The sequence below is a fragment of the Cydia splendana genome, chromosome 9 (assembly GCF_910591565.1).
Source record: "Cydia splendana chromosome 9, ilCydSple1.2, whole genome shotgun sequence".
NCBI classification, from domain to species: Eukaryota; Metazoa; Arthropoda; class Insecta; order Lepidoptera; family Tortricidae; genus Cydia; species Cydia splendana.
Genome location: NC_085968.1, coordinates 17668120 through 17693104, shown reverse-complemented (window position 1 = coordinate 17693104; position 24985 = coordinate 17668120). Strand labels below are relative to the sequence as shown.

Sequence of the window (24985 nt, the reverse complement as noted above, 5' to 3'; positions counted from 1 at the left end):
CACTCTGACCCACGCTTAATATTATTTTTTATCTCCCATTTATCAACAGTTTTGTATATTAAACTATATATTTTCTTAAACGTAATAAGTGTAGCTTTACGACTGTATTTTTGTTTTCAGATTTCTGCTACACTTTAAAAAAAATGGTAATTATGAAAAAATCAAAAATACGTTTTTTAGTCTTTTCTACTTTATGTTTTTTTTTTGTTAGAAAGTGCATTGTTTTTGTTCCAAAACTAGATTCCTCATCCTTAATTTATCCAAAAATGATATATTACATTCCCTAATAGGTATAGTTTTAGAGAAATGTTGCTCCAAGTTAAGCGCGGCAGCGTCGAACTTTCCCCCTCCCCCCTCACTAAATGAGAGATGGCTCTCGACGGCTCCCGGTCTGTATCTGCTCAAGACCAGCTAAGAATCAACTGTGCCAAGTTTCAGCGCATAGTCTCAAAGTGCAAGGTCCCCATACAACGGTGTGCAGTAACAAAGCAGCTATTATTATTGAATGATATAAAATATTTTTTATATCATTAATTATCAATTTTTTTTTACCGCAGCTACGTGCGTATTTCGTGACATACATGTTAGCTATTATGTTACGTGTTGTTTCTTCTTTTATTTTGCCTCGAATAAACGCCTACGAATAGTATTATATTCTTTTGATCTTATAGATAATTAGATATTATTATAATTATTTACAAGAAACAGCAGATGTTACACTGTCAGTCTAGATATAACCGTGACCAGCATAACTTAGAAACTGTGTATAGGTACAGAAAATTAAACCTAACAAAACCTATAATAGTAGTTTGTGTTACAAGGGATCAAAATGATATGTATTTCCGTCAAGGGCGTACATTGAATCCTGAGCGTAATGAGGGATTCAAGTGTTAACGCCCAAGACGAAATAATTTTGATACCGGGTGACACATACTGCTTTTCACATCAACTATGAGGAAAATAAAAAAATAAATAAATGAGGAAATTATCATGTATCAAAACACTATTTAAGCTAAAAAAATTGTATGTAAAAATGAAAAAAAGATGTGTCCTAGAACAGAAAAGTACAACTTTGATCCCTCCTAGCAGGGAAGAAAAGTGCCACTTTGATCGCTCCTAGCGGGGAAGAAATGCCCTTTTTCGAATAGGTGATGTGAAATAGTACATTTCGATGCTAGTGCGGAAAGTATTACCGCACCGCACGTGTATCGAACGACGTTGTTTAATACAGTTGCGAAAAAATAAGAAAAGCAAGAACAACAACAGCAATATACCTACTTATTTTTAGATTATTCTGGCAAAGCACTCTCATTTGCAATTGCAGCCTTCTCATATATGTCTGGCGTGTTAAATCAATTACAAACTCTGATTCACTCATTTTATAGGCAAGTTTTTGAAAACTTAAGACTGGAAAACAAAGTCGTTGTAAGTTCGATCTTTCGGAGTGAAAATTTTTGACATTATGAAGAGGTGTTTTTTTTGGTGTGAACCCACTTCAATGAGTTTTTTTTCTCAAATGCATATTCTATAAGACATAATTATTATTATACTATGTACTGTTCCGATTGTTTGTGCTTACGAATAAATCTATTCTATTCTATTCTATTCTATTCTATTCTATTCTATTCTATTCTATTCTATTCTATAAACAATTGTAAATATAATACATTGTACTATTATTACCTAAGTATGGTTATTTACGATTATTTGTGTATCGTATATTTATAAAAACAATATCAAATGTTGCCTTTGGAAACTTTGCAGTAAGAAAAAACGCCTCTTCTTTGACAGGCGTTTGACGTTTGGGCAGCTATTCCGTTCCATTCAGACAACTTATTAAGAACGGTTTTTCAATATTCAATATTAAAAATAAACGTTATAATGATGAAGAGGTAAGTAATAAAATATGAAATATGTATATTTTTCGTATTCTTACATTAACAGTAGGTTTTTATGTTGATTACGTCTTTTAAGGAAACTAATATTAACACTCATTAATAAGTAGTCATGAATTGGAACAAGTATAAATTTAAAAAAAATCGAAAAGTACAAAGCACTAGTTCGCGAAAACCAACTTACCGCACGCTAAACAGCTACGTAAAGTAGCATTTTTTAGGCAACTGTATTAAAATAGTACATTTCGATGCTAGTGCGGAAGGTATGTCATTACTTCACGAGTACCGAGATATCTTGCCACGAGCCGCAGGCGAGTGGGAAGACTCGGGACGAGTGAAGAATGACATTTCCGCACGTGTATCGAACGACGTTTTTTAATACAGTTGCGAAAAAATAAGTAAAACATTGTTAATCGTACACTAAACAAAAGTGGTAACAGTGACAGCTCGCTTAGACGTCGTCTTTAAGTATATTATATCTATGGGCGTTTGGCAGCTATTCCGTTCCATTCAGACACCTTATTAAGAACGGAATTTTCAATATTCAATATTAAAAAATAAACGTGTTATAATGATGAAGAGGTAAGTATTAAAATATGAAATATGTATATTTTTCATATTCTTACATTAACAGTAGGTTTTTATGCTGATTACGACGTTTAAAGGAAACTAATATTAACACTCATCAATAAGTAGTCGTGAATTGGAACAAGTATAAATTTAAAAAAATTGGAAAAGTAAAAAGCACTAGTTCGACATAACCAACTTTCCGCACGCTAAACAGCTACGTAAAGTAGCACTTTGTGAGCAACTGTATTAAAAACAATATTTCGAGACACAAAATCAAAACAGTTGAACAATGGCTACAAACCAATTTCCAATGCTAATTGTGCAAATGCCCTGAGTAAAACCAGTTTAAATGTGATATTGATACATACAGTTACTACGGATTTAAGATCAAGTACTTAAATCTAGGTACGTTCACACATTAGTAAAGTTGAGCGTAAAAATTTAGTTGACAACCACCATAATAAGGAAAACCATAATAAGGAAAATGAATGCAGAATAATCATCTTACGAAAAACCAGTGTCTAGTCTAGGTTTAAAAAGTCAACAAATTGACTGTAGTTACATACTACATATAAAGCAGCAGAAGTAACTTTCTTAGCGAGTAAGGAGCAATAAATATAATAAATAAATAAATAATAAATAAATATTTATAGGACAATTTTACGATCGAGTTTTACTCGTAAGTTATAAATCATAATCGTTTGTCCACATTCGGCCTATGTCAAGATCATTTGAACATCTTACCCGTTCAGCCACTTCTGATGCTTAATACCGTATTAAGACGAAACGGGAGCTGAGCTAAAAGTCAATTTTGAGATTTCAAGCTGAATATACCCGTCGCTCTGACGGGGCGTGAGAGACTGTATTTGTGTGTGTAATGCACGCACACAGATGCGTACGCTTGCACCCGCGCGCGCCTCATTGCCGACAATTTGCAATGTTATTTTTCGTGCGTTACTGCCACGAGGCGTTCACTTATTACTTACTGTGTTGCGATTGAATTTTTTGACCCGGCTTACGTTTACGGAACTCGATAATCTTTCTACTACTGTGACTTGGCTTTGTTTACTTGACTTTGCTGATCAGCTTATTGTTTTGGACTCCGTGAGTTGTGGTTACCTATTGGACCGCACGCAATTCATCTACCTTTATTCAAGTAATTAAGCGTAATTAGCCGAAACCTTTATAAGAGTGTAATTCATAAGAAGTACATAAGATATAATTTATGTACTGGTTTGCTGTTAGCTTTTAATTGTATCACTTTACATATATGTTACTCAAATAACTAACACGGTTACACTGTTGTAAGAACATTATTTTTCAGGTAGGCCTTATTATACCTACTATATGCCTTATTACCTCCTAGTACCTTAGTAGTAGTAGTACTACTACGGAAATTGATTCAAAGACTCAAGACTGACTTAAGTGGCAGTAGGGTGTAGGGTTTTTTCTAGGCTTAATGAGTTCGCTGAAGCTTATTTTTTATACTTAGCGCACAGAACCACTAGTTTAACAGTATCAGCTCTAACCACATGTCACCATTTTGTCCTTTACGTAACAAACTCAGGGGCCCAGAATATCCGATGTACCTATCAAATCAAGGTTCTGTACCAAATAAGGCCCGGTTATTATAGTTCGTTATTTTTTAGCATTAGAAAGAAGGTAAACAATCATGACGTGTATTTTTATTAATAATTATTAAAAAACGCTTTCAAAAATTAGTTTATATTACTTATGAAAGCAAAAGAATATAAAAAAGTATATGATTAATACATACATACATACATACATACATACATACAATCACGCCTATTTCCCGGAGGGGTAGGCAGAGACCACGGATTTCCACTTGCTACGATCCTGACATACCACTTTCGCTTCCTTCACATTCATAACATTCCTCATACACGCTCGCCGGTTTAGGGTGCTCTTGCTCATTAATATGATTAATATGATTTATAATTCTAACATATTTGCTATGACTTATTTTTCAATGGTAATTTTTAATAAGACATGTCAAAATCTGTTACCTTAATGCAAAAAAAACGAACTTTAAGCGTGCTAACTTTCAAAATTTCATTTTTTATAAGATAGTATAAGTAGATGGGCAAAAATTTTGCGTCCATGTCCACCAGTGAGTAAGTGATTGAGATACCTAAACATTTAACTTTATAATGTAAAATGATATAATTTACTAACCTACTCGTTTAATTTCAGGTAGGTTGAATAAGGAACCAAGTAACCATGGGGAGGAGCAGTATTTACTAACATTTTCTTTTTGGGTCTTCAGAGTGTATCGTTTCCTTTTTTTTGCACATATTACACTTAAATATATATTCTCTGTGTAAACCCTTACGTCTTTCAATGACAAAGGCAAGATCAGCAAATGTACAATTTGTATGATCGTGCCTGATATTTGAGATCACAGAAAATAAATATTTTAAATCCACTATTCTGCGACCTTCTAAAATTTTGTTTTATCATGATTCATGATCAAAAAGCTCGGATTTAATAGTCATATCAAACGTCGATTATGCAGTTGATGATGAGCTTGCATTTTCTACCATTGGTGCTGCAAATGCATCAACCGGTGGCGATAAACTTTGCCCTCTTGTAAAACAAATTACTATTGTGATTGTGTCCAGCAAAAGGCCAAAATTCGGTTTACTTTCCTGTTTAAAATATTACTAATTTATTCATATTTCAGATTAGGTACATAGGTAACTGTCTGAATGTTACAATGCCAGCTGGCAAATTCTATCACATTTGTTTGTTTGGTAGTCATGGTAACATTCACTTACATTGATATCCTTATTAATATCTGTATCTTATTATCCAGACCTTAAAATATTGCCACCGTTGCCCTTTAAAAAAATACGGTTTAAATAATTGGCTACTCAAACAATGCTTCTATGGTATAAATAATGACTACACAAAAATGGGTAGTATTGTATATAATGCACGAAATAAGGCCCGATTCTTAAGCGGGTGTAAATTTTGAGGCCATGTCCGCTAATACTATAGACAAAATATCAAGTTTAATAAACACAAAAAAAAAACATTGATGGGCCTTATTTTATAATTTAGGCCTTACTTTGTAATTTAAAGTAGAGTTAGGCCAAGAAAAATCTATAGCGATTTTGATAGAACACGCAGTGCAAGTATTATTTCAAACGTCGCTTCTATGAAATTATGACATATAAATAACACATGCACTGCGTGTGCTATCAAAATTGCTGTAGACTTTTCTTGGTCTGACTCTAAAATATTCTTTATTACACCACAAACATAAAAACGAATTTAAAAAAAACCGGCGAAGTGCAAGTCGGACTCGCACACGAAGGGTTCCGTACCATTATTTATTAAAACGGTCACCCATCCAAGTACTGACCCCGCCCGACGTTGCTTAACTTCGGTCAAAAATCACGTTTGTTGTATGGGAGGCCCCACTAAAATTTTTATTTTATCCTGTTTTTAGTATTTGTTGTTATAGCGGCAACAGAAATAAATCATCTGGGAAAATTTCAACTGTCTAGCTATCACGGTTCGTGAGATACAGCCTGGTGACAGACGGACGGACGGACAGCGGAATCTTAGTAATAGGGTCCCGTGTTTTACCCTTTGGGTACGGAACCCTAAAACCGATTTACAATGTAGATAAAGGTAGCAACAGGCGGTCTTATCGCTGTTAGTTCTTATTCTTCGTTTGTTTAGCATTAGAGTGAAGGTGACGTGTCTTTTTTAAGCATGCAATCGTATAATTATTTAGCTTTTTTTGTAATAGTTATGTACTTAGTGGTTAATATTAGTATTTACTATTTTTTTTTTCAATAATGCGTAAAAACGAAGTATAGACATGACAACCAAATATTAACGCCATTGTAGGGCAGGATATACAGAACATGAATCATTTGTACTGTCACGCTCCGTGATTGTTGAGCCATTTAGGGTTCTAGCTAAATTGGACTAGATATGAGCGCCGCGCCGGCGCGCCGCCGCCGCCGACGAAATTTTCGCGCCGCCGCCGCCGACGCTGCGCTATCGGCGTGGCATCGGCGTGACCTTGTTAGATACTACTACTTTCAGAATCAGATAATATACATTTTAACTAGTTTAGATCATTAACGGCGCCACTCCGAATAGCTTATAGACATTCAAAAGGTATTTTAGGCCCATATAATTCAAAAATATCGAAGATAAATTCAAACTTTTCTGTCTAGTAACCGCGCTACTAGTTTTAGGACAACGAAATTACAAATTTTGCCAGCTGGTTAGCTCATCCGACATTTACCGTGAAATTAACCATTGCAAGCATGGTTGAACGTTTTTAAAAGGTGTAAAAAGGGGTAAATTTCAGATAGGTATTAAGCGTTTTCACGTCCAAAGGTCCGGCCGTTGGGTTCGCACGAAAGGGCGTCGGAAACAAACGGGTCTCATTTAAACTTGGCCATTGTTCAAATTTCAAGCTTTGCGAGAGCATTGAAAGATTGAGCTGCGAGTGATCGCAGCTCAATCTTTGGCCTCGCATCGCTCGCATAGAAGTATGCCGCTATCTGAACCTCCAAGTTTTCGGCTCTGTTTGGAGCTCAACTTTCGGCCTCGCTTTTAAAATGCTTAGTCATTGGTTTTTGTCCGATCTTAGCTCCGCTGCAGCACGGCCTTTGGCCTCGCACGGATGCGCCTGCATCTCCAAGTTTTTAACACAATGGCCTCGGTCTTTATCGGCCTATCGGCATTCCTGATGATACAGTCAATCCGCTACTTTTTACTTAGCACAAAAGGGCCTACCCCGGCTAGGGCCTCACCTAGATTATAAGACCGGCTCTGATACCGCGCGATGCTGTTTATACTATACATATAAAACTATTTTCGAACCTTTATTCAATAAACTATCCTTGAAGTTGAAAAATGCACTTATTTTATAACTTTCTTACAGTAAAAACATGTTTTTTCGGTAAAATTTTGGTTTGAATTATTTTTTCATTAATCAAAGGAGTTTCAAGGCCACGCCGCCGACCGATTTTGACCGGCGCGCCGCCGCCGGCTTAATGCCTATCGGCGCTCATATCTAAATTGGACATTCCATAGAGCACGAGTAAGTATGGAACAACCAATTCAGCTAGGACCCTAAATTGCTCGACAATTACGAAGCGTGCCTGTAGGTACCTAAAAATTTTGTTAACCCATTTTAACCATGCAATAAAATATTTTTGATTTTGATTTCTAATTTGAAATATTAGAATCAATAAGTTCATAATAGATTGTATATCATAACTACAAAAATGTGTTCCCTACTCTCAACCCAAAACCCCTTGTATCTTAGGATCTAGATATTTTCACACAAGACGGTTTATCGATAACTTCTTACATCACTAGATTATCGACATTAAATGTCGACTATTGCCCATCACTTTTTACGCTATTTTTAAATTTTGTCAATTATTTAGAACAACATAGCATAACAAACAACAAGTTAAAGACACTAAAAGGTATCAAAAACTAAATTAATTAATACAGAGTTAATACTAAAAATTAAACTATGCATTAATACAATTAACCCTAATTAATTATTATTCCTTAATTATTTATTGATTGATTAAGGAATAATAATTAATTAGGGTTAATTAATTATTATTTTTAAAATTAATTATTATCAAAATTAATTTCATGTAAGTATTAGTTTTGTGATAAGTATGAAATCCTAGCTGATTTCAGCCACAGCTAGTACGTGTAGTGAACCACAGCTAATAGTAAACTTGGCTATAAATATTATTATAAAATTGATTTGTAATTACAAATTTATTATGTTACGATAGAGTGTAGCTGCTCCAATAGTGTTGTACCCACGTTTAACCAAGAAGTGAGGCTACTATTTCAGCCGAAGCACCTCCTGCGCCGCCGACACGATTCACCAGGCTATCTGTTGTGGTCTGGAAAAATAAACGTAACGTGAACCTAGTGTAAATTATCTGAATTTCGCGATAAAAGTAGGATTTGGCGGGGTCTTTTAGGTAGATTCCTACCTGCAATCACAAAATTGAGCTAATTTATTATAGGGCGCAACTATATAGATCCACATCTATAAAGTCAGTTGGCAAAAAAGATATTGTCACTAATTGTAAGAGTTAGACCGTAAAAAGTCTGCAGCGATTTTGATAGCCCACGCAGTGCAAGTGTCATTTTAAACGTCAAACTTCTATGAAATTATGACGTTTAACTGCGTGGGCTATCAAATCCGCTGCAGACTTTTATTGGTGTGACTATATGTATCTTTAGGTATTTAAATAAAAGTAAACAAACAATTTGTACATTTTCGGGTATGTATAAAATTTATTGGTTAACCAACCAAATACAAAACCGCCTGGATCTGTCACTGAACAACCTGACTTTAACCCACATTATTTGATCGTGTAATGTTTTCACCTATCCTCAAATAACTGGCTTAAGGAGCCATTTGAGGATTTTGTTTACTTTTATTTAAATATCTAAAGATACAGAGTATAGTTAGTTACTATATTAAATTTTATTTTTGAAGTAATATTATTTAACTTATCCGCGAAAAAATAACTTGATAGTCAATCAGTGCTAACCCGTTACACTTACTTACGTATTATTACGCAAGCATTACCACGCAACTATAGTTCGTTTTTTTTAGCATTACAAAGAACTTGAAAGAAGGTAAGCGATTTTGACAAGTCTTTTAATTGAAAAACGCTTTTTTAAAATCAGTAACTATTACTTATGAAAGCAGAAGAATATAAATGATCGTATTAGATTCATAATTGTTACATATTTGCCGTAACTTACTTTTAAAAATGTGTTTATCTAGCGTGAGTCATCCTTTATAAGTTTACCTCATATTCAGTTGTTTCAGCAGTATAATCAGTTTCCGTCCAGCTGAGTGTGTAAATGTCGGAATCCTGTTCCGATCCAGTTTTCTGATTAGTTTCCACTTCCACGGGCAATAACCCAGGAACGTTCTCACTGTCATTAGGGCCACTGTCATTTTTAATTGGTATGCGGGTGTCAGAGAACTGGTCGTTTTCCTGAGTTAGTTTATTGATCTCTGAAGGTTGCTGTGGTTTAATCCTGTTAAAAATGCGATAACACATTATTTTGAGCGAGAAATAAATTGAAAATTAGACTCGAGATTATTCAGGCCCGAGGCCGCGTATTCAGAATAGGGAAAGGCGTCAAACAGGGCGACCCGCTATCTCCAAAATTGTTCACCAGTTGTCTCCAAGAGATATTTCAAAAGCTAGCGGTCTCATGGGAGACGATGGGCATTGAAGTCGGCGGCAAGAGGTTAACAAACCTGATGCGCTTTGCTGACGACATAGTCCTCTTCTCCCATACGTCATCACATCTGCAACTTTGGACTTACAATGAATAGAGCGAAAACTCAGTTGATGACCAATCAAGCTAAACATAGCATTGTGGTGGATGGGCAGGATATACAATATGTCGACGAGTACGTTTACTTGGGCCAGATAGCATCCTTCGAGAACAGGCGGTCTATCGAAATCGATAGACGTATCGAGAACGCCTGGAAGAGCTTCTGGTCCATGAAAGCGCTAATGAAGGGCGACCTTCCCTTGTGTCTCAAGCGCAAACTCCTTGACATGTGCATCCTGCCCATTCTAACCTACGGGGCACAAACTTGGTCATTAACTGAGGCTCTAAAATCGAAACTCAAGGTTTGCCAGCGTGCGATGGAGCGTAGTATATTAGGTGTTCGCAGAACTGATCGGATCAGAAACACGGAACTACGCTCCAGAACTACGTAGATGTAGGCGTCAAGACCGCTAAGCTTAAGTGGGACTGGGCTGGACATGTCTGCCGCATGCACCCAGAAAGGTGGGCCAAAATGGTTACTGAGTGGGACCCACGGAACACAATAGACGGTGCAGGCCGGAGTTTAGGCAGACCGAAAAGGAGATGGCGGGACGACTTAGACGCATTCTACCCCAAATGGTGGGAAAATGCCGATGACAGGGTCGAGTGGAGAAAACGAGGGGAAGCCTTTGCCCAGCAGTGGGACACCAAAATAGGCTATGAAAAAAAAAGACTCGAGTATTTGACAAAAGGTAACGTGGATAACATTTTCTACTATCATCATACTTTTATAATGGACAAAATAATTCGAATTTTTAAAATGGACAAAATAATTACGAATTTTACTCTATTTGGGAACTTTATCAGTCACTTTCTTGAATCAATTGAGCCCCTGTACACTGTACACTGTACTGTACTAAATGTACCTACAGTTTCGGTAAAGTCTATTTTTTATTCGGTAGACTAAAATGACATTTCCTAGTATGAACATAAAATAACATTTCATAGTATGAAATGTCATTTTAGTCTACCGAATAAAAAATAGTCTTTAGTAAGTATACAATTTCAAAAGCATAGAGCTAATATTTAGATTATCGTTACGTCGTTAAAGTTTCTGTTGAATTTGTGTGAGTTGTCTGTTGAATAACTTTCCATTTTACTTACTTTTCGAATATGCCTAAAGGAGCTGGGTAAAAATAGTCCCCGTCTTGATCGCGGTTTTCATCATTAGAAAACCGATTGTTCCTACCAAAAACATACTTTGTATAATATTCTGTATCTTGGGTCTTAAACACTTGCGAACTGGGGACAAAAATGCAATTTAAGAACAATAATGACAACGAATGTTTGGCATAAAAATTAATGACAGGTCAAACTATACAAACCATGACTAGTTTGTCTGAATGTAGTACGTTTCTATTTAAAATTGACCCTGATGTATTATGAACCTTGGGCAATATAGAAAAATAATAATTTTTGCTTGTCTTCTAGTAGGTACTTTTATACCTACCTATCAAAAATTTAAGTCTATCCCACTAGACGAGCATTGTGTACCTATTCATATCCTTTTCTACTTTTCTTCTCGTACTTAATCTCAAAACACTAATCTATTCACAATCGGCAGTCTGCAAGTAGGGCACTGTTTCACTCGTCAAAATCATAGATGTTTGTAACACTTGTGCCTGTAAAATCTGCCCTAACAAATTTATTTATTCGTGGGGCAGCATAACTCCCCATGTTTTGTAAAAAACGGTTTTACTTACATTTCCCCGATTCCAGGTATTACAACTTTTGCTGGTGCTGACGTTTCGTTATAAAGAGGAATACTGGATACCAAACCGAGCAAACTACACATTATTATTATAAATTGCATCTGAAATAAAAAAAAACATAATTATTTTCTTATTAATTCGGTTTTTAAAGGGTATTGAACGGTTTATGCAAATTACCATCAATTTACTCTGCTCTATCGTATTCGTGGTTTCACGGCTTCTTAATTTATGTAAAACAAAACGGATGACCTTCCCTACTAAAACGTATCATTAAACATCGATGAATTACCTATATCAAATATCATAAATCAATACTTGTGTCGTTTCCAAGCAAGGTCCCAATTTGTCGCTTGCCATAAATACGCTTTGACAGGTTATTCGTATAATAATACAAGCAAATTTCGGCCTTATGGTATGCGAAAAAGTGGGTCCTTTCACTAGACTTTCACACTTAGTTCGGTTAAATGGACCTACACCTTATGTACCTATACAATAGAAAATCAGAGAAAAAAAAAACAAGCAATGGCCAGTGCGCAGACTTTATGACTTTCCTCAAAGTTTTCCATTATAAATTAAGAAAAGCTCTTACTTACCATAATATTTACACCAGGAGCTTTATTCATTTTCCTGGATTAAAATTTCGTCAAATCCACAGACACAAAACGGAATCGGAAACAACGAAGCCTCTGTCGGTAAGCCCAGGAGTGACTAGCGACGCTTTTTATCCTTCTTATGAACTACGTATTTTCCTTAGATCGTTTTGTCTTTTTTGTCATACCTAATGACTAATATACTCGTAACGATTTTCCTACTAGGGTCTACGTTTGTATTCAAACCGGTAAATTATATTTAAATGAATGTAGGTATATTTAGTGATAGTTTGTACTATTATAAATTATGAGCGCAGTAAGTAACCGTAAAATTTAAGCAGCCATTGAAAAAGTTTGTGACAATGATGTGTGATGTTAACTTAAGTATGACACGTACTACCGTACATGTGACCAACTAAGTACGCAGTGTGGTGTTAGTGAGAAAATAAGAGTGACGACCGGTCTGGCCTAGTGGGTAGTGGCCCTGCCTGCGAAGCCGATGGTCCTGGGTTCGAATCCCGGTCAGCGCATTTATTTGTGTGATGAGCACAGATATTTGTTCCTGAACGAGTCATGGATGTTTCTATGTATTTAAGTATGCGGATAATGCGGGTATAAATAAATATGAATTACAAAAATGTATAATAGGTTACATTTGGCAAGCCATTGATTTAATTTACGTTTGCCTAAATAAAAACGTACAAAATAAAGCATTTACCGATTTTATAATAAGTAACCTGAAAAGAAAACTCGGACATCCAAAAGTAGGATATTTATTATTTAAATATAGAGCAGTAATATGGATTGCTACTAGCGGTGACACTTCAAAAGCAAACGAAATAGGATTTCATTACAATCTATTTTCAGACTGTGTAATGTAATGTAAATAACCCTTAGAATAAATATTAAATAAAAGTTCCTATGATAGAAGTTTTATGTTTAGACTGAATAATATTAGTGTACCCATGTTCAACCACTGCCAAGAAGCGAGGCTAGCACCGCGGGCGGGGGACCTCCGATGCTGTTTATATCAGTTGTTGTCTGAAAAAATAAATAGTGTTAAGAGCGACATATTAGATTAATTATATGAGATAGCGCTCTAGGTACCTACGGCCCGATTCGAACTATAAGATACGTCAAATATTACGACTAGATACGATATGGATTAGATATGTCAGTGTCAAAAGTGACATATCTTCAAACAAAAACGTCACTTTTGACACTGACATATCTAATCCATATCGTATCTAGTCGTAATAGTTGACGTATCTTAAAGTTCGAATCGGGCCGCTAGTCAGCATTAACAGGACAGGATAAATTCTGCAGACACAGAAATACAGATTTTATATATACTTGGTCAAGCAGATCTTGTCAGTAGAAAAAGGCGGCAAATTTGAAAAATGTAGGCGCGAAGGGATATCGTCCCATAGAAAATTTGAATTTCGCGCCTTTTTTTACTGACAAGATTTGCTTGACCAGCTATATATACCAGTGGCGGAGCATCCATAGAACTCGATTCCCATCGGCTTGTCTGATATTCAGGCTCTTAATCCATTTTCTTTAAACTTATGAAGAAAAGGAAGGGCAACTCAGCTACGGCTTGCCTACGAACAATCTAGACGCGCCGCCACTGATATATACAGTTCGCGTTTAATTCACATATTATAGATGCAGATCCGCTTTCCGTAAAGCTGTTACACTGAGAGAAAAGGATAACAAAAACACACTTAGAATTACAAAAATACAAAAAATTACAAAAATCCGGGGACAAGGAGAGTCAACTAAGAGGAACAAATTGACTTTTGTAATTTCTATTAGTTCTTGCAATTTCTATTATCTGTTTGTTGAAATTAGATTTAGGATTACTGAGCTGTTTGTAGAAATACATAAACTTTACAGAAATAGTGAAACGTCTATAATTATTACTAAATTTCATTTTTTCCCCCAGTACAGAACTGTTTTTTAATTCCTGGTTTAGTTTACTAATGATTTTTCTCTCAGTGTATAGAATGGTACTTATACTTTTCATGTGTAGTCTCATCCGCTACTATTCTCGCCTGAAACACAGGGAATCCTAGTTCAGGCACATGTTAACATGTAAATCTTTTTTTTAAGTCTTTGTTTTATATTAATGTAACCATGCAATACGTGTTTTGAAATCAATCGTGTTTATGTTTTAATTATGTTATTTTTTAACTAATCTAGGGAAATTTCATATTATTTCACTTATCTTAAATTTACTATAAAATAAGGTTTAAGCAGGGTTAATCAAGGTACCATATATACTATTTCTTGATTTCGGTATAAGTATACTGAAGTTTCGGGTAAGAGACTACTCTACCTCATTATCAGTCTCAGTAGTGTAATCAACGCCTGTTTCCGACCAACCAAGTGTGTCCAAATCGGACTCCAGTTTTGACCCACTGTTCTGACTAGATTCTACGGGTCTGGTAATTTTCTGAGGGTTATTAGGGTCAGGTTTCTGAGGGTCATCTTTGATTGGCTTGCGGGTAGAGAAGTTGTTTTCCTGCGTTAACTTATTTGTTGAAGATTGCAGTGTAGGTTGTATTGTTGAAGGTGGGTGTAGTGGTTTCGTTCTGTAAAATAAGTTATATTACCACAATGTTGTAGGCTTCATAGGGTAGAGATGTGTCCATATTATTGTATTTTATTGAGAACATAATTTGTTTATGGTATCAAAGGTTATTTTAATGGCTATTAAGAACTTGTCATAAATAGTAAGACTCACCAGAATGATATAGGTAATATAAGAGAAGTACTTACTACCTTCTACATTACCTTTATAGAAGCGACGTCACCTTTACGAGGAAAAGTTGGTAAGAGGAATGTAAGTCCACTGATATTTTGATAATGCAATTTTTTTTATGGAATTAGGGTAATACCGCTGTCATTTTAGGTAAATAAGTTATAGCTTTACTTTTTTTTTTTTTTTTTTTAGCTTTACTTACATTTGTCCGATTCCAGTTTTCACAATTTTTACTGGTCCTGTTAAATCGACACCAAAAAGAGAAACACTGTATGCGGAGCGGAGCAAACAACACGTTATTATTAGAAGTAGGATCTGGAAAGGAAAATTATATGTATTTACTTATTTTATCATTGAATCTGTTTTTTAAAAGGCAACAACACAATTTATTGCACACTTAATAATTTTAGTACGGTATAATTTAATGACTTGATGATTCATAAATGGACAACATAACTCAAAAACATGACTGTGTAAATATTAAAAATAAATTCTTGGATTTATGATAGATTAGAATAAGTAAAATATTTTAGAATATGAGTATAAAAACAAAAAGAAATTGAACACTGAGCAGTGTTATAAAAACATGTTTAAAAATACACATTTAAATAAAGTGCTCACGCAAGCTTAACTAAGACAAAACTGTCACTAACCTTGATATGTTTTAAAAGAACTTTCATTTTTTTCTGATTAATATTATCACACTCTCAAACTCCAAATATTGTAAACGATATGGCCTCTATCGGTAAGTTAGTAACACGTATGACTGAGTACTCTGTGTGGTTGCAGTATTGAAAATAAATAGTTCAAAGTGGCTACTTGCTTCTCTACTTGGGGCTGGTTTTATAGTTAGCGCCAGAGACCAATTAAAAGCCTGTCAATCTCCATGCAATAACTGTTTTTTCGTGGCACCGTTTTATGAGAACTCTGACTCACATAGTTTTTGCAGCTTTTGTTACTTCCGCTTAAAGTGACTACGGAGCATTCATTTTTGAGAGCCTAATTGGTCGGTCACGGAACGCACACTCTGAGCGTCACGAGCGTGCATCATGCTCGCCGACCACCATTGATCTGAGCGCCTACCTAAGAGAAAGCTCTTTTACTCCAATTATGGTGTAATGCTGGACAAAGCTAGGCCTTCCCTCGTTTTCTCCTTTCCACCCTATCATCGGCATTTTCCCACCATTTGGAGTAGAACTAGAGCTCGCGGTCGTGTCCGGGTTTCGTGTACACGTGTTCGGTACCCGTTTCCGAACTACACGTACACGGTTTTCTCACCCGTTCTACACGTGTAGTCGGGCACACGTGTAATTAAGATCCGTGTATCCGGGTACCCGTGTACCCATGTACACGGATAAACGGACCTTAAATACACGCGGGCCTAACCCGTCCTTGGCGTGTAGCGGAGATTGAAGTAATGTATAAAGTTTAAAATAAAACAAAGATTCAGGTTCAGGAGCTCCGATTGTTTAGCAGTTTTATTTTATTGGATGTTCAATCTGATTGATATGTGTTGTATCAATTTAATTGATTTTTCACCTCAGCAGCTCGAACATGGGTACTTTTCTACTTAAACACAGTGAGCAAAATGCGATTTTGCTAAAGGAAAATATAACATATTCCGTTCGTGGTAGTTTCAGCACGCATAACTATATACTTTTGTAATTAGATAATCATATAGGTTTACTTTAATTATCAAAAAACTACATCAATGAAGAAACTGAAATACCTATCAATGAAGTCAACGGTTACTAAGATATTGTTAATTTTAATCTTATAATTATTGAAACAAAGTGTACTTACCTACCTATTATTGACATTTTCAATCATGAATCAATCCAGTAAAACTGCAAAGTAGGTAATCGAATCTTCCTAACCTCCTACATATTCAATCGTATGTCTTCATAGCACGAATCTCCGCTACACGAGAGTGAAGGGTCGAACCGGCGGGTAAATAAGATCCGTTATTTCGTGTATCCGTGTACCCGTGTACACGGGTACCCGTGTAAACGTTTCCGAATCCGGGCGGCTCCGTGTAGTTCGGGTTCTTCGTACGTTCGGGTACGTCGGGTACCCGTGTCAGCGTGTAACACGTGTATCGGAAGCTCTAGGTAGAACGCGTCCAAGTCGTCCCGCCATCTACTTTTAGGTCTGCCTGAACCCCGGCCCGCACCGTCTATGGTGTTCCGTGGGTCTCACTCAGTAACCATTTTGCCGAACTTTCCGGGTGCATGCGGCAGACATGTCCGGCCCAGTCTCACTTAAGCTTAGCGGTCTACAATTCTAGTTCTTGAGCGTAGTTCCGTGTTTCTGATTCGATCAGTTCTACGAAACGAAAACCTAATATACTACGCTCCATCGCTCGCTGGCAAACCTTGAGTTTCGATTTTAGAGCCTCAGTTAATGACCAAGTTTGTGCACCGTAGGTTAGGATGGGCAGAATGCACAAGTTTTCGCTTAAGACACAAAAGAATGTCGCCCTTCATTAGCGCTTTCATGGACCAGAAGCTCTTCCAGGCGTTTTCGGTACGTCTATCGATTTCGATAGACCGCCTGTTCTCGAAGGATACTATCTGGTCCAAGTAAACGTACTCGTGGACATATTGAAATGAATGTTGGCCGATGAAATATTTAAGTGTGTAAAATCAGGGTCACAAAATATATGAAACTAACTAGAATTCGCTTAAGTAACCCCATCTACAGCAATGATTCCTAAACTTTACAGCGATTACGAGTCTTTATTCTTTACTCTACTTGTCTTTGCGTAAAATGCACTGAGTGCAAGGACACTTTATACCATAAAAATGGAACAGGAATGGTAGCAGGTCAATTCGAACGTACACTGACATCAGAATGATATTTGAATGATATTACTTAGTTAGGAAAAAATCCTCGCAGAGAGATAATCTCAGAGAGCAGTACAGATTTAATCTTGTATGTCCAAAATCAAACAACTCAATGTTTTACAGAAGTACATTCAATACTGCAATACGAGTTTTTAACGCCCTGCCAGTTGAAATAAAAATGTTAGAGGGCAATCGTTTTAAATTTAAATGAAAAAACTGGTTAATTGAAAATGTATTTTACAATTTAAATAAGTTTTTTCTGGAATCACCAGTTTGTTAAGTATAAGTTAGTCAGTAAGCTCGTATAGTTAGTAGTTTTAAGATCATATTGTATGCTTGAAATGGGCAACTGTTGATTCGATATCTCCTGTATATGTCATCTTATGTACACAGTTTACAATAAATAAATACTTTACTTTACTTTACTTTACTGTATCATGCTCGCGCCAATAATCTACGACAAGTAGGTACGAGCAAAATGCACGATAGCTGAATGACGTCATTTTGATGTCAGTGTACGCGAATTGCCCTGTAAGTCTAGTATCTACAGTCAAGTTATGGTTTAAGTTAAATAACTTACCATAGAGAAATAAGTAAACTTGGAATGGTCACTCCATAAATAGACAATAAAACCCTTAGAGCATTTAATAACTGGAATCGCCTTTAAGAGCTTACCTCTCTGCCAAAAACCTTGCACTGATGTGCAAACTTTTGTATGGACTGACATGGCTACGGCACGTTACGTACTCGTAGTAATCATGTAGGAATAGCAAAATATTTGACGTCCCCTCCCCCGCAAAAATCGGCAGACTGTTTTGTACAGAAAATAACAGCCATGACGTCTCAAGTTACTAAAAAGCTCTAAATAATAACCGGCCATGAGCGTGGTAGCCTATGCTCAGTGTAGTTCCGTAGGTAGTTATCCGTCTCTCAAAGTCGGAAGCCTTGGAAGTGGGCTATTAAGGATGACTCACGTTAGACCCGGCCGTGTCTGGGCAGGAGCTTCCGGCGCATCGTTTTCTATGGAATGCATCACGTGATCGCCTGTCATGTCACAGTAAAGTAAGCGCCGGAAGCTCCGGCCCGGACACGCCCCGGCCTAACGTGAGTCATCCTTTTCATGTACCTAACAAATAACAACAAATGTTGAGGGTATCTTCTCAGCACTTATACTTAAGTCTTTTTACTGTGAAGGGAAGAGTTTTTGCAAAAACTACTCTAAGCAATGTTTTAGTTTCTTTTACCACTTTGTATAATTTAGTCTAGACACAGCTCGTACTTTTTATACAAACATATTTACAAGATTGAACCTCAGTACACGTACCTACTTAAAAATAAAATGCTCTTCTAAGGATAACAGTACAATACAATACAATAATCTTTATTGCATACTTCGCATACTCGAAGTAATTTAACTAACTACGATAACTTAACTGTCAAAGAGCCTGTGCGAAGAATAACCGCAATGTTGGAGCATCACCAACATGGTGTTATATTACATTAGGCGGTTGATTTAAGGAAAGTAAGACTGATACCAATAAAGTAAAGCAAGCAGAAGTTTTACGAGTGTAGGGTTCCCCCACATATATGTCGACGCGGAATCGGTAAAATCCGATAAGATAAGAAAAAAGCTTTAACTCTGCGCAATAAGGGCGAAAAAGCCGTCGACGCGTCGGCAGGCGTCGGCCGATGCGAGCCAAACGGAACGACGACTTTTTCTTATTGCGCGGACATAAAGCTTCTTCCTATAGGCTTTTGCTGAATGCGCGGCGATATTATTTGGGGAGACCCTAACTTCTAATTTAGGTAGGCCCTCTGAGCCAACTGGCTGTATGTTATCTTGGATGTGTCATAGGTATGAAATAAAAGATGCCAAGAAGATAAAACAGGCTTAATAAGACTGCGTTGTTTAACCATAGTCATTATGGTCACTTCCGGTTTCCATCATCACTATCATCAGATCATGAGCTCGATTGTGATATTATTTTTTTGTTCCAAAACGGTTATGGATTTGATCTGTCCGCTGTCAACAATAACATTTTGGAACCAGAAATGGCACTTTTTATTTTATTCGGATGGGGATGTAAGTATATTAGGTAGGTACAAAAACAACAAATGCGTTGAGTAGAAAATGTGTTATTAGAAATTGGACTAGTTTTGACTTTTTTTGTATAACGGCTTAACCCAGCAGCGAAGCGACAACACCGGGGGGCACTCCACCTCCGGGGCCCTGTTCGATGGTGGGCTGGTATCCGTTCTCGTCAGCGACGTAGTTGACGGTGTAAGTCACGCCATCGGGACCCACCCACTCGTATGTACCCTTTACGGAAAGCGCCTCGTCGTCTGTTCCAGCGTTCTTCAATGTACCCTGCTCTTCCTGTTTCTGTCCGTTATCTTGCTCGTATCTGAGGAATACATTTATTTATTTAATTCATGCACTATTATTAAAAAAATAACTTTAAAATATTTCTGTTTCTGGCTGCAGGCAGCGACCTCGCGGTCCGCAGCGCTCTAAATTTAACCGTAGTGGTAATAATAAAAGTAAAAGGATAAATTTCAGTTTACAGGTGAAATTTGAGTCGCGATCGCACAGCGGCACTTCAAATTAAGGTGGTATGATTTAGAATGAGGCCGAACATGCAGTTTTTTCTTGTCATAAATATATAATCATTCTTTGACCTACGCCATTGTTACTCTCTTTAGTGACATTTATGTTACTTGACACCTTCTTGACACCCGTATCCTTTTGCAGAATACTTTCTGCTGCTAAGCGTCACAGGGAAAGAACATATCCCTGTCTTTCTCAGCAGAAAGTGTCCTGAAAAACGATAAATGTAATCAACTAATCACCCTTTTACTAATGGAAACGTTTTAGGTATTGCTAGTTGGTCCTGGCTGAATGTCCATGTTACATGCGGCCTTCATGGCTAGCCAACCTTGTTGTGGGATATTATGTTCAGCCCATTCATAACCGTGGGATTTTTTTTTTGTTATTAACCTAAACGAATTTTACTACTTAAATGAGATAATTAATAATTATATAATATGAGTTGACATGGCATGGGCATTTACTAAAATTGTAATACTATGTAATGTAATCTGACCCCACCTCAAATAGCGAAATTGTAAACTGAGTTTCACTTCCAACCCTTCCGATAAATTGGTTTGTCATTGCTAACAAAATTTACGTATATTTCTCTCTATTGTGCAGTCAGCAACAGGAATAGCTTATCGGAGGTGGCCAAAATTCTACAACTTTATTTCTATGACAATAAAACGCGTGAAGATCATTTTGAGCCATTTGGATAAATGGGGTTGGCTAGTCGAAGTATTTAGCAGATGGTGCCAGCATAGCTTGTCCTGTCCTGTCAATCCCTAAAATTGGGTCAACTTTTTTTTATGGAATGGTATGCTCTGGATGCCAGCCCTTTAAGCCAAATCTCATAGAAAAAGGGGCAAGCTATGATGACTCTATCAATGCAAACCTTTGACAGTTGCCAACCCCATTGCTTTGAAACGGTTTCTTACGCGAAGGCATAATTTCCGAGTCCGTCGTTATCCGAAGTAGACCGCAATAGGTTGATAGCAGATCGAATTATGTTTTGTCGTGGAGCCCTTTGCTGCGCCGCAGCGCCCGCCACAGCTACCAACGCGAAGACAACGAACTGAAAACAATCCAAATCCATGAGGTACTCGTTTCACAATACACACGCACTTTTCACTGTTAACTATTAAAACTGGCCGTCCTTTAACCGTGGAATTTTAAGAATAACATTTATATTGTACAAAGTAACTAACCAGTTTCATTTTAGATCTGATAGTAAGACGCGCCAATCTCAACTGCGCTTGTTTGCTGGATCAAACCATCTTATATAGTGGATGTATTTATTACAACATATTTAGTTATTTGTTGACGTTTATCCATGTACAAGGTTTTGTACATTTGACTACTCCTACGAAGTGACCTCTTCGTATCATCTAAGGACAACGATGATGGCGTTTGCAACACCTTAATTAAAATTCATATTGTAACAAAATGGGTTTTTATTGATACTAATTAATTAAGGACTTAGAAGATTCTCTGGATATGAAAGTTCAGTAACGCCAATTGGCAAACAACTAATTTGTTGTTTCTATTATTATTGTGTACCGTCAGCTTCAGAGATAACTGACCCCCTCTGTACAGAAATTTGTTTGCAGGGGGGTCAAGTATCATTACAGCTGACTGTACCTACCTATTTGTATTTCCTAATGTGGTATATGATAAAGTAATTAGTAGTATCAGTATATTTTAATTTAAAAATATTTTTTATGTTTGTAAATTATTTGGTTTGAATTTTTAAAATAATTACCTAAATAGCATAGGTACCTATCTATACTTACGTTACGGTTATCCTTAAAATGAAAAAAATAAGTTTTATTTTACTGACATCCAAAATCAGGAGACTTTTATGTTGGGGGATCATAATATGTATCTTTTTTATTTTGTACCTAACTGAAAATTAAAGTTACATACTTGATTTATTTTGACTAGCGACCCACCCCGGCTTAGTACGCGTTAACAAATTATACAACCAAACTTTCCTCAAGAATCACTCTATTGATAGGTGAAAACTGCATGAAAATCCGTTTAGTATAGTTTTAGAGTTTATCGCGAACAATACAAACAGACAGACGCGGCGGGGAACTTCGTTTTATAAGGTGCAGTGATGAAACATAATTGAATTGAACTTTGATGAGATGGGCACTTTAAATGTCAAAGGTTGTTTGATGGTGGATATTTAACGAAAACGGATGATCTTGATATAAACATTATATATTTTACATTAACCCGTTTTCGATATAATTATGTAGCTAACTTCTTGAATTAATGGATTGAGTTAGCATCATGACTTCCTAGACTGACTTCCTCACTCCTCCTGACTCGGAAGTAAGGAATTGGTGCAGCATTAGTACTCTTAGGTAGCTGAATTGATGTCAGTATTACGAAGTATATGCCGCTCCCGCTTCCATGCCAATTAAGAAGAAATAGGGGGTGCGTGTGCGTACTGTATCAATATTTACCATATCGGGGTATCGTCTTGGGTCGTCCCATTCGTTTTTCGTCAAGTTCTTAAATTAGTCCTATTCTGCTTTCGTCACGCATTCTACATTGAAAGCCATCGACGATTGTGACGAATGTAGAATGGGTGACGAAAGCAGAATAGGACTAATTTAAGAACTTGACGAAAAACGAATGGGACGACCCAAGACGATACCTATATCGGCAGGTCAGGAAAGGACCTGTCACAGTCTTGTTTTGCGATGGTACCCGACAAAGTAGCGAGTGTGATAATATGTCTCTATAGTTGGGTCATACCCAGATTTATTTTCTAAATTGTCTTTTTTGTTCTTGTAACTAAAGAACATTCTTGAAACAAACACTCACCATCGATTTAAGCTAAAACTTCGGGGGCGGTTTCCATTGTACTCATGTTTCAGATATAAGAGACAGCTTTTGACATAATTTGAATGCCTTTTGGCATAAAGTAAAATAAATAAATAATTCGTTCCCTTTCTTCTGAGGCTTTTCTTGTGAACGATTATTATTTATATTATTTATGTAAGGGTGGGGGTTTGATTTTGTTCTCATTGGCAACTTACCTCGCGTTCTTGTGCCCTCAACCTTGCTCTGGGCCCATCTTGACCTTACACACCCAAGGCTAGGTTACCTCGGTCACTGTCATGTTGATTTACCTAGTGGGTACTACGACATTTTGACTAATAAGTAATTTAATTGCGGGATTCTTATATTTAAATAAACATTTTTTTAATAGCCTATGTTATGTCCCACTGCTGGGCAAAGGCCTCCCCTTTCTTCCGCCACTCATCACGGTTTGGTGCAAGCTCCCCCAGTCGCTGCGAAAAGCGTCGAGGTTATCCCGCCATCTCTTTCTTGTCATATCCAATATGTCGATGAATACATCTCTTAGGGCCAGATAGCATCCTTCGATAACATGTAGTCTAAAGAAATCGATCGATGCATCGAAAATCCCTGGAGGAGCTTCTGGTCCATGAAGACGCTAATGAAGGGCAACCTTCCACTGACACTAAAGCGCAAACTCGTCGACATGTGTATCCTGCCTATCCTAACCTACGGCGCCCAAACTTGGTCATTAAAGGAAGTCCAGAAGTCCCGACTCAAGATTTGCCAGCGAGCAATGGAGCGCAGCATACTAGGAGTTCGCCGAACCGATCGGGTTAGGAACTGCGCTCCAGAACTGGTATCGTAATAGATGTGGGTGTTAAGGCCACTAAGCTCAAGTGGGGTTGGGCGGGACATGTCTACCGTATGCACCCGGATCGGTGGGCTAAACTGGCTACTGAATGGACACCGCAGACTAGCCGGGGCAGAGGCAGACCAAAAAAAATTAACATTACAATATAAATATAAATAATTTGATTTGTCGAAACAGGTAAGTCCGTGTTTAGGTTGCCGTGCCCAAAAGGTGCCAAACATATAAAACTGTATAGAGTAAAATTTTCATAGATAGCGTATTCCTTAAATAGATTGAGGGTCATACAAAAACTGAATAAATTATCTAGAATTTTGTTTGATAGTAGGTAATTTTACCTACATGTCCCGATACGCATTCGTTTGGTTTTTTTAATTAAAAGCTTACATTCATCTAATATAAAGCTTTTCAATGTTTCTATCAATTAAGTAGTACTAAGTATTTAACTAATATTACGTATTGAAAAAAACGCTCATCTAAAAAAGTTTTGTCAGGTCAGATAAATATTTTCATTCATTTATGCATAGACATAAACTTATGAGCAAATGAATATGTCACTTGCTTAAGGTCACATCGGATTCGTAAGTGCCTAGTACGTATATGTAAAAACTAACTTCACCGTTTTAATATGACATCGTAAGGTCTCTTTAATACTGAGCTACTAATATATTACTTTAATGATGTCATCATCAGCAAGTTGTCTATAAATAAACTGGAACATTTCTTGCTAACATTTTAATATGTTATGTAAGTAGTTAAGAATTATTTTTTACCAGTAATTTGAGATCAATTGCTTCCGTAACCAATAGACACACAAACAGGGAACGCCGCAGTTACTTAGAAACGGAGATGTAAATTCAAGGCTGGGAACCGGTTTTTCCTTCATACAAAAAATACCCCGGTATTATTAAGTTCTTTTTCGTTTATTATTTCAT

The 24985-nt window shown here is 36.7% G+C and overlaps 2 protein-coding genes across 4 annotated transcripts in view; both read right to left on the bottom strand.

The window, feature by feature from the left end:
• The window catches only part of LOC134793731 (uncharacterized), a 109668-nt gene extending 93921 nt beyond the window's left edge, over window positions 1-15747 (bottom strand). The window contains exons 1-4 of one of the 3 annotated variants that reach the window (XM_063765385.1): window positions 15583-15747; window positions 15132-15244; window positions 14504-14759; window positions 12989-13203 (exon numbers count right to left, since the gene is read on the bottom strand). In XM_063765385.1, the coding sequence (XP_063621455.1) occupies window positions 13132-13203; window positions 14504-14759; window positions 15132-15244; window positions 15583-15609 (468 nt within the window). In that variant the 5' untranslated portion in view covers window positions 15610-15747 and the 3' untranslated portion in view covers window positions 12989-13131. Of the gene's footprint in view, window positions 1-9543; window positions 9555-12988; window positions 13204-14503; window positions 14760-15131; window positions 15248-15582 lie in introns of those variants that run through there. The other 2 variants (XR_010144576.1, XR_010144575.1) reach the window with 2 other exon arrangements.
• Window positions 15748-19921: 4174 nt separating this feature from the next.
• On the bottom strand, window positions 19922-21689 carry LOC134793733 (endocuticle structural glycoprotein ABD-5-like). The gene is made up of 3 exons (XM_063765388.1): window positions 21574-21689; window positions 21304-21440; window positions 19922-20180 (listed from the first exon to the last, which is right to left on the bottom strand). Exons 1-3 carry the CDS (start codon window positions 21580-21582, stop codon window positions 19955-19957), a joined length of 372 nt encoding a protein of 123 aa, XP_063621458.1. The 5' UTR covers window positions 21583-21689; the 3' UTR covers window positions 19922-19954.
• Between the last annotated feature and the right edge of the window lie 3296 nt (window positions 21690-24985).